Source organism: Rutilus rutilus (assembly GCF_951802725.1).
Source record: "Rutilus rutilus genome assembly, chromosome: 21".
NCBI lineage: Eukaryota > Metazoa > Chordata > Actinopteri > Cypriniformes > Leuciscidae > Rutilus > Rutilus rutilus.
In genome coordinates, this window is record NC_140226.1 from 35323154 (window position 1) to 35334325 (window position 11172).

Consider the following 11172-nt stretch of genomic DNA (forward strand, 5'->3'; position numbering starts at 1 on the left):
GGGGGAATATTTGTTGGTCCTGATAATGCCAGATGTCTTTATTCGGCATCAGCCCCTAACCCTACCAGTAAAGAGTGGCCTACATTTATTTTAAATATGTCGTCAGTGACGAGATCAACCATATTCGCCTACAATAATCCTGTATTTCCAGCTTCAGAATCATGAATATCTTTATTCTGGAGTCTCTATTGTCCTGTGCTTTGGTTTCCAGCATTAAGTCCAAGCCTGTTCATTTACACCAGGGGTGTCCAAACTCAGTCCTGGAGGGCCACTGTCCTGCAGAGTTTAGCTCCAACCCCAATTAAACACACCTGAACCAGATAATCAAGGTCTGGTTATCTGGTTCAGGTGTGTTTAATTGGGGTTGGAGCTAAACTCTGCAGGACAGTGGCCCTCCAGGACTGAGTTTGGACACCCCTGATTTACACACACAATGTCAAATCAAATGTAGCATTTTAATCAACAGTACATTTGTTAACCTTTCATCACATGTCTTGGAGTATCGCAGTGATATGTATTGAATCGTGACACAAAGACATGTGGAAGCAATCCTGATTTATGATGTCACAGCATGGCACTTGGAAGAAGAGTAGTGTAAAACCCCTTTATTAAAGACTATAAGTGTAGTTGTGTGTCACAACAGTAATCATGAATCTCTGGAAATATAGGATCATGTGTAATGATGATCGCTCTCGTTCACAGAGATTTGGGTTAAATGATGGTCTAATGTAGAATGAAAGTCTACTGCTTTATATTTATGCTACATCCATCTTATAGAACCTGTTTTCAGCGGCCTGACACATGTAAAGTAATGATGTGATTTGGGATGCAGATATCGGCTTGTATTGGTCTGAAAACACGTTTTAGTGTGTGTAAAGAGCTTTATTGTATGATGTGAAGTGTAAGTGTTGCCTGAGCTCTGCTAGCGTGGGCTGGCGTCAGTAGTCCTGCGGGTGGCGCTCTAGCGGGCTGGCGTCAGTAGTCCTGCGGGTGGCGCTCTAGCGCACGAGGCATGTAGAAGCTCTTCAGATGCTGCGGCTCCTCTTTGGGCTTCAGAAGAAAAGACGATCAGTACAAACAGGAGTTTCATCTTAAGTGGAAAATTGGACTGTGAAAGTGTGAAGGTTACTTTGTTCAGACGCGAGTGGCACTTGGAGATGGCAGGCAGAGAGCCGCGGTGGGACGGCGTCGGCGCAGGGAACGGGAGCGTGTGTGTCGGGACCCCGAGGTTGAGCTTCGGCAGCTCCAGAGGGAAGTGGCGTCGGCTGAGCGGGTCGAGCTTCAGATGCTGAGGACAACGGGAGAAACAGCGGAGATCTGAGACTACGTACTTCTTTCTCTGTCAAAATGCATTTAGTTTCTTAATGAAAGAAAACAAAAAATGTTTCATTAACATTAACACAGTTCAAAGGGAGGAATGCAGTAAAATAGCACAAATTCAAGAAACTTTTCCCAAAGACTAAAAATGGGAGGCAGTGTTAATTTTTTACGATGGTTGTTTTAGTCAAACTAAAATGGCATCTAATTTAATTCAACAATGAGAATTTTAGTTGATGACAAAGTGCAGAATGAAATTAAATATTCAAACATGTATTATGTAGTAGCTGAAACATGCATCATCATTTCATAAAAACGTGTCCTTGTGAAAAGCTCCTGAAACTACATTCTAATGAGAATAATGTTATTTCTTTATGTTTGAGTTCATTGTGCATCTTCACTTGTGCATTTGTCTTATTGTGTGCAAAATGGAAGTTGTAAAGTAATGTTGTGCATGTTTGCGCTGTGCAGGAATCTCTTCTAGGATGCGTTTGTGTGAGTTCATGAACCACCAGTGTTCCCGACACCACAGACGTGTGTTACAGTAAACAATCACTCTCCACACTGTGGTTCTGAGATCATGTGGATCCGAGATCACGTGGTTCCGAGATCACGTGGTTCTGAGATCACGTGGTTCTGAGATCACGGGTTCAGTGGTTCTGAGATCATGGGTTCTGAGATCACGTGGTTCTGAGATCACGTTGTTCTGCGATCAGTGGTTCTGAGATCACATGGTTCTGAGATCACGTGGTTCTGAGATCACTATAGGCTTGTTCGACTTGAACCGGCGCTGCACATACCGATCAGTTAATGACATTAAAGTACCGTGAGAGCAATTCAAAAGCATAAGGAGCCGTCTGCTCTCTATTCGCTCTCGCGGTATTTTGATGTCATTAACCGATTGGTCTGTGCAGCGCCGGTTCAAGTCGAACAAGCCTTTTGTTCTGAGATCACGTGGTTCTGAGATCAGTGGTTCTGAGATCAGTGGTTCTGAGATCAGTGGTTCTGAGATCAGTGGTTCTGAGATCACGATCATGTGATTCTGAGATCACGTGGTTCTGAGATCAGTGGTTCTGAGATCAGTGGTTCTGAGATCACGTTAGGCTTGTCCGACTTCATGCAGCTCTGCGCAGGCCGATCGGAGGCTGACTTGAAGCAGTGCATGCCGGTTAGAAATTTTGTCCGACTTGATACAGCGCCGACGCCGCGTGACTGTGACGTATGCCATCAAAGCACCGCGAGAGCGATTCGAGAGTAGCCGGAGACCTCAGCCAGCGCAGCTTCTCAAGAGCGGCTGCACGAGGGCTGATGACGACACAGCTGTTCTACGATTGGCCGGATTCACCGCATGACAACGATCACGTGTGTTTCGTATTTATTCGAACACCTTTAGTTCCTCTAAAGCTCACAAATCAGTTTTTTATAACAGTAAACACTCTTTTCATGTAGTTGCGATGTTATATTGTGTCATGTTTATCAAATTAAAACTGATTAAAAAACGTAGACTCCACCTCATTGATAGTAGCTTATGTTGAACTTTATTCTTGTTCAAACAGACGCTGTATGAAGCAGTAGCTACATAAAGTATTGAATGAAAATGTCTCTGAAACATCTGTGTATTATTTGGCAAATATTGCATTTATTTCACTTCAGCTGCGGTAAAGAATGCAAACACCACGTGAGCGGTCACTACGGGAACAGAAAGTGTCCGACCTCACGTCTCCGTTTGCAGCTCCTCCCGCCTGCACGCGGCTACTCTCGCCGATCGGTTACATCCGCAGCCGATGTCCAACACACCTGGGGCACGTTCAAGTTCAAAACGGTGCGCAACGTTTTGCTACGGTTTCCGGGTTGAACGTCATGTTTCCTGGAGACGGCGTGCACCGGTGTGCAACGGGGTTTGAGTATGTTTTCTCTTGTTTGGTGGGTGTGTCAGAACTGCAGTCCAATCAGCAGCAACATGTATATAAAGCACGTGGTATTAAAGTGAACTCGCACAATGGGTTCAAGGAAAGTAATTTACAAATGTGTCCGATGCAGCTCGGTATACGCAACAACTGAGGATATTAGAAGACATGTTTGTCGTAAGTTTTATTGTAAAAATATAGGATATCAACATAATGATGTAGTTGTTTATATTTGTAGCTTCATTGCAAGTGTATGACATTTGGTATAGAAATAAACAATGGTAAGTAAGTGCTTTTCCTAAAAATGAGAAAGAAAATACAGGGTATTAAAACAGTATGAACTACAAATAAAGTCAGTATGTGAGGCTAAATAGATGTGTTTTACTCTGAATTAGGTAAGATGTGTGCTTCAGTTTCAGCAATGCCTTCACTCGATTGGGATGCTCTCTTTTGTTCTGGGCGGCAAGTGCAGTAACAGTAACATCGGGCATATTTTGTAGTATTAAACACATATTTATACCGACTTCATCAGGCTCAGAAAATGCTTCACAAAGAACACAAAGAATGGCCTTCTCAGCTGCCATAGCTGCAACTCTTGCTCATCAGAACAGTGTGTTCAACGCATCACCGCTTCTGTTTAAAAAACGTTGTGCAACGTTTGCGTGTCAACAGCCCTGTTGTTCTGAGATCAGTGGTTCTGAGATCAGTGGTTCTGAGATCACGTGGTTCTGAGATCAGTGGTTCTGAGATCAGTGGTTCTGAGATCAGTGGTTCTGAGATCAGTGGTTCTGAGATCACGTGGTTCTGAGATCAGTGGTTCTGAGATCACGTGGTTCTGAGATCACGTTGAGATCTTCTGAAGGGTTACCTGTCTCCGGCCCTGTCTCGCGAGCCGCCACAGCTGATCAGACGCCGGTGTGTTGCTGGACTCTCCCTCAGCTTTCCTCCGCAGACCCACTCGCCTCTCCGCCATTCTAACACACACCAGAGGGATGCACACACCAGAGGGATGAACACACTCCTGCACTCATCTCTAACACACACCAGAGGGATGAACACACTCCTGCACTCATCTCTAACACACACCAGAGGGATGAACACACTCCTGCACTCATCTCTAACACACACCAGAGGGATGAACACACTCCTGCACTCATCTCTAACACACACCAGAGGGATGAACACACTCCTGCACTCATCTCTAACACACACCAGAGGGATGAACACACTCCTGCACTCATCTCTAACACACACCAGAGGGATGAACACACTCCTGCACTCATCTCTAACACACAGCAGAGGGATGAACACACTCCTGCACTCATCTCTGACACACACCAGAGGGATGAACACACTCCTGCACTCATCTCTGACACACACCAGAGGGATGAACACACTCCTGCACTCATCTCTAACACACACCAGAGGGATGAACACACTCCTGCACTCATCTCTAACACACACCAGAGGGATGAACACACTCCTGCACTCATCTCTAACACACAGCAGAGGGATGAACACACTCCTGCACTCATCTCTGACACACACCAGAGGGATGAACACACTCCTGCACTCATCTCTGACACACACCAGAGGGATGAACACACTCCTGCACTCATCTCTAACACACACCAGAGGGATGAACACACTCCTGCACTCATCTCTAACACACACCAGAGGGATGAACACACTCCTGCACTCATCTCTGACACACACCAGAGGGATGAACACACTCCTGCACTCATCTCTGACACACACCAGAGGGATGAACACACTCCTGCACTCATCTCTAACACACACCAGAGGGATGAACACACTCCTGCACTCATCTCTGACACACACCAGAGGGATGAACACACTCCTGCACTCATCTCTGACACACACCAGAGGGATGAACACACTCCTGCACTCATCTCTAACACACAGCAGAGGGATGAACACACTCCTGCACTCATCTCTAACACACACCAGAGGGATGAACACACTCCTGCACTCATCTCTAACACACACCAGAGGGATGAACACACTCCTGCACTCATCTCTAACACACACCAGAGGGATGAACACACTCCTGCACTCATCTCTAACACACACCAGAGGGATGAACACACTCCTGCACTCATCTCTAACACACAGCAGAGGGATGAACACACTCCTGCACTCATCTCTAACACACACCAGAGGGATGAACACACTCCTGCACTCATCTCTAACACACACCAGAGGGATGAACACACTCCTGCACTCATCTCTAACACACAGCAGAGGGATGAACACACTCCTGCACTCATCTCTAACACACAGCAGAGGGATGAACACACTCCTGCACTCATCTCTAACACACACCAGAGGGATGAACACACTCCTGCACTCATCTCTAACACACAGCAGAGGGATGAACACACTCCTGCACTCATCTCTAACACACACCAGAGGGATGAACACACTCCTGCACTCATCTCTAACACACACCAGAGGGATGAACACACTCCTGCACTCATCTCTAACACACAGCAGAGGGATGAACACACTCCTGCACTCATCTCTAACACACACCAGAGGGATGAACACAGGGCTCCAGACTAACTTTTTGCCTTGGTTGCACTGGTGCGCCTAACTTTTTCCTCGGATGTATCACCTTTAACGCCACAATTTTAAGGTCACCTTTTTATCACGCTCTATACACATTCATATATATTATGTAAATGAATTTAAACAAGAAGGTGTAGGTAAAAACTTTTATTTATTTTTTGAAGCACAATTATTAACGGTATTCCTACTCTTACCGATACTGCTTATCGATACAGTACTTTAACTGTATTCTTATGGTTATTTTTGTTTTATATATAATAAACAAAGATAAACAATAGATAAACAATTAAACAAAGATACACTTTATATAGGCCTACACAGTGCTTTAATTTCAGGAAGGCCTACTACTGTTCAGGCATGGTCTAAAAAGAAATCTAATAAAGTAATAAAATGTAAAATAACACTGTAAAATTTATCATAAATAGATTAATGCTTATCAAAGCTGAAGTTATTCTTTCGAGAGCTGTGAGTGATTTTTCTCTTGTTGTTTGATTTGCAGTAATGGCGCAATCGTCAGCATGTTTATTAGACTGCGGCCCCTTTAAGACCGGGTGCAGATCTAATAGGCTACTGATGCACCATATTCTCCCAACTATTTCCATAACTACGTCCATTTAAGACATAAACTGTTTTTAGTGAATCTCAAAGCCGGTAATTTTGACACGCTTTTGTGTACAATTGATCGTTTAGACGCGCACAATCTGCACATGAAACCGAAAGTATAATTAGCTTGTCTCGGACTGTTTCGGAGCGCGCGCCGCCATGCGAACAACATCTCTTGCGCAGATTTTTGTGTTTTTAATAGCTCTTTCAATTATTAAACGCGTCCCGCAATTTAGCAACAGTAGCTAGACTGCATTTACAACAATCACCGATCGTGCTGATTCTGATTCTGAGTTTTAGGGAGAAATGACAGCGTAATGCTGCGAAGGGAAGAAGTTGCGCGTAGATAGTTTTTAATGGTTTTACCTCAATATATTATTTTTTATAATCTTTGGAAGCCGAAATTTAAAATAAAATCAGACTAATATAACAGACCTTAAGTGTAACCAGGCTACGTTTGAATGTTTAATTCTGTCCTCCGTCATCACTCATTAAGCAGGGCTGTCGTGTTGTGCGAGCTGTGGCATCGCGTGAGAGAAGAGGGTGGGTTCCGTCAAAGGAGAACAAACGCCAACAAACGTTCGTGGAGAGGCAGGGGATGCGAGGACGTTAGGTGCACCGGTGCGACCTAGGAAAAATGTTAGTCGCACACTTACAAAATTTGGTCGCATATGCGACCAAATTGGTCGCACTCTAGAGCCCTGGAACACACTCCTGCACTCATCTCTAACACACACCAGAGGGATGAACACACTCCTGCACTCATCTCTAACACACACCAGAGGGATGAACACACTCCTGCACTCATCTCTAACACACACCAGAGGGATGAACACACTCCTGCACTCATCTCTAACACACACCAGAGGGATGAACACACTCCTGCACTCATCTCTAACACACACCAGAGGGATGAACACACTCCTGCACTCATCTCTAACACACACCAGAGGGATGAACACACTCCTGCACTCATCTCTAACACACACCAGAGGGATGAACACACTCCTGCACTCATCTCTAACACACACCAGAGGGATGAACACACTCCTGCACTCATCTCTAACACACACCAGAGGGATGAACACACTCCTGCACTCATCTCTAACACACACCAGAGGGATGAACACACTCCTTGACTGTCAAAGTCACAGTTAAAGTCTTTATGTTGGGCTTTATTCTGACAGGCATCATGCAAAAGTCTTCAGCCGATGTGGGAATACTCACTCAAACTAAACTAACTAAAGTGTCCAGTAAGAGAGTAATATATGTGTGTGAGAGTGAGTGTGTGTGTGTGCTGACCGCAGATCTCTGAAGCAGGAGTGTTGCAGTGCTGCGCGGGCGCTGATGCGCTCCTCGGGGTCGTAGGTCAGCATCTGCTCCAGCAGAGACAGGCTAGCAGAGGAACAGCGAGGAACCAGTGCAGGAATCCCACAGCCTTTCCGAGGAGGGAAATCAAACCGCATCGCACGAGACCTTCACACACAGGGAACACAATCACAGAGATGATGTCAGCAGTGATGATCGGTGTGTGTGGAGTGTTAGAGCTGCGTAACAATGAGAAACATCTGAAAAGAAGCGAAATAAGATTAAATTGTCTTGTTCATCCTAACTAAGAAGCAACACAAGTGTGTGTGATCATTCTGAACGCCGCCAGACTGAGGAGTACTCTCACACACTTCAGATGCTGGTCTGGTCTCACACAGATATGAGTTCATGTGTCAGTAACAACATCTGGATTCCAGAGACTGATTGAGGTTCATTATTTAATCTGATTATCAGCACTAGTGTATCAGTGTATAAACTACAGTGTGCGGATCAAGGGTTAGCATGATGATGGTACAGTATCAGATGTGGTGTAATGGTGAGTGTCTACAGTATATGCTCTGAGTTCAAGGCTTTCTGGTGGAGGTTTGATGGTTCTGTAGCAGATCTGAGGCGTGTGTGTGTGTGTGTGTGTGTGTGTGTGTGTGTGTGTGTTGATGCTGTTCTCACTGTTTGAACTTCTGCAGCAGTGTGTCGTCCGGCGAGCCCAACACCTCGTGGATCTTGTTGACCTGGTCGAGCTCGTTACGCCCAGGGAATAACGGGCTCAGGCTAGAAGACATGAAATGGCCCGTTAGAGTATGATGACCATTCCAGACAGGAACACTCACACTCACTCTCTCTCTCTCTCTCACACACACACACACACACACACACACTAGCAGTACCTGAGGATCTCGAAGAACACGCAGCCGGCGCTCCACACGTCCATCTTCTGAGAGTAGTGTCCGTCGGTCAGCAGACACTCGGGCGCTCGGTACCAGCGGGTCGAGATGTACTCGGTGTGAGGAGGCCTGGAGGAGATGCTCCTGCAGGACCCGAAGTCTGCCAGCTTCAGAACCTCGTTCTATCAGAACATCAGGAACAGTTTTCAGAACCTCGTTCTGTCAGAACATCAGGAACAGTTTTCAGAACCTCGTTCTGTCAGAACATCAGGAATGGTTTTCAGAACCTCGTTCTGTCAGAACATCAGGAACGGTTTTCAGAACCTCGTTCTATCAGAACATCAGGGACGGTTTTCAGAACCTCGTCCTGTCAGAACATCAGGGACGGTTTTCAGAACCTCGTTCTGTCAGAACATCAGGAACGGTTTTCAGAACCTCGTTCTATCAGAACATCAGGGACGGTTTTCAGAACCTCGTCCTGTCAGAACATCAGGAACGGTTTTCAGAACCTCGTTCTGTCAGAACATCAGGGACGGTTTTCAGAACCTCGCTCTGTCAGAACATCAGGAATGGTTTTCAGAACCTCGTTCTGTCAGAACATCAGGAACGGTTTTCAGAACCTCGTTCTATCAGAACATCAGGGACGGTTTTCAGAACCTCGTTCTGTCAGAACATCAGGAACGGTTTTCAGAACCTCGTTCTGTCAGAACATCAGGAACAGTTTTCAGAACCTCGTTCTGTCAGAACATCAGGAACGGTTTTCAGAACCTCGTTCTATCAGAACATCAGGAACGGTTTTCAGAACCTCGTTCTGTCAGAACATCAGGAACGGTTTTCAGAACCTCGTTCTGTCAGAACATCAGGGACGGTTTTCAGAACCTCGCTCTGTCAGAACATCAGGAACGGTTTTCAGAACCTCGTTCTGTCAGAACATCAGGGACGGTTTTCAGAACCTCGCTCTGTCAGAACATCAGGAATGGTTTTCAGAACCTCGTTCTGTCAGAACATCAGGAACGGTTTTCAGAACCTCGTTCTGTCAGAACATCAGGGACGGTTTTCAGAACCTCGTTCTGTCAGAACATCAGGAACGGTTTTCAGAACCTCGTTCTGTCAGAACATCAGGGACGGTTTTCAGAACCTCGTCCTGTCAGAACATCAGGGTCGGTTTTCAGAACCTCGTTCTGTCAGAACATCAGGGACGGTTTTCAGAACCTCGTCCTGTCAGAACATCAGGAACGGTTTTCAGAACCTCGTTCTGTCAGAACATCAGGGACGGTTTTCAGAACCTCGTCCTGTCAGAACATGAGAACCTCGTTCTGTCAGAACATCAGGGACGGTTTTCAGAACCTCGTTCTGTCAGAACATCAGGGACGGTTTTCAGAACCTCGTCCTGTCAGAACATCAGGAATGGTTTTCAGAACCTCGTTCTGTCAGAACATCAGGGACGGTTTTCAGAACCTCGTCCTGTCAGAACATCAGAACCTCGTTCTGTCAGAACATCAGGAACGGTTTTCAGAACCTCGTCCTGTCAGAACATCAGGAACAGTTTTCAGAACCTCGTTCTGTCAGAACATCAGGAACGGTTTTCAGAACCTCGTTCTGTCAGAACATCAGGGACGGTTTTCAGAACCTCGTTCTGTCAGAACATCAGGGACGGTTTTCAGAACCTCGTCCTGTCAGAACATCAGGAACGGTTTTCAGAACCTCGTTCTGTCAGAACATCAGGAACGGTTTTCAGAACCTCGTTCTGTCAGAACATCAGGAACGGTTTTCAGAACCTCGTTCTGTCAGAACATCAGGGACGGTTTTCAGAACCTCGTTCTGTCAGAACATCAGGGACGGTTTTCAGAACCTCGTCCTGTCAGAACATCAGGAACGGTTTTCAGAACCTCGTTCTGTCAGAACATCAGGGACGGTTTTCAGAACCTCGTCCTGTCAGAACATCAGGGACGGTTTTCAGAACCTCGTTCTGTCAGAACATCAGGGACGGTTTTCAGAACCTCGTCCTGTCAGAACATCAGGAACGGTTTTCAGAACCTCGTTCTGTCAGAACATCAGGGACGGTTTTCAGAACCTCGTCCTGTCAGAACATCAGAACCTCGTTCTGTCAGAACATCAGGGACGGTTTTCAGAACCTCGTTCTGTCAGAACATCAGGGACGGTTTTCAGAACCTCGTCCTGTCAGAACATCAGGAATGGTTTTCAGAACCTCGTTCTGTCAGAACATCAGGGACGGTTTTCAGAACCTCGTCCTGTCAGAACATCAGAACCTCGTTCTGTCAGAACATCAGGAACAGTTTTCAAAACCTCGTTCTATCAGAACATCAGGAACGGTTTTCAGAACCTCGTTCTGTCAGAACATCAGAACCTCGTTCTGTCAGAACATCAGGGACGGTTTTCAGAACCTCGTCCTGTCAGAACATCAGAACCTCGTTCTGTCAGAACATCAGGAACGGTTTTCAGAACCTCGTCCTGTCAGAACATCAGAACCTCGTTCTGTCAGAACATCAGGGACGGTTTTCAGAACCTCGTTCTGTCAGAAC

At 45.9% G+C, this 11172-nt stretch overlaps 1 protein-coding gene across 2 annotated transcripts in view; it reads right to left on the reverse strand.

Moving 5' to 3' along the window:
- Window positions 1-154: 154 nt before the first annotated feature.
- mok (MOK protein kinase) overlaps window positions 155-11172 on the reverse strand; it is a 14694-nt gene continuing 3676 nt past the window's right edge. For both annotated transcript variants that reach the window (XM_084392603.1, XM_084392604.1), the window contains 7 exons: window positions 8633-8811; window positions 8415-8516; window positions 7722-7895; window positions 4093-4198; window positions 1130-1288; window positions 416-1050; window positions 155-271 (listed from right to left, as the gene is read on the reverse strand). In XM_084392603.1, coding sequence (XP_084248729.1) covers window positions 976-1050; window positions 1130-1288; window positions 4093-4198; window positions 7722-7895; window positions 8415-8516; window positions 8633-8811 — 795 coding nt within the window. In that variant the 3' untranslated portion in view covers window positions 155-271; window positions 416-975. The remainder of the gene's footprint in view (window positions 272-415; window positions 1051-1129; window positions 1289-4092; window positions 4199-7721; window positions 7896-8414; window positions 8517-8632; window positions 8812-11172) is intronic.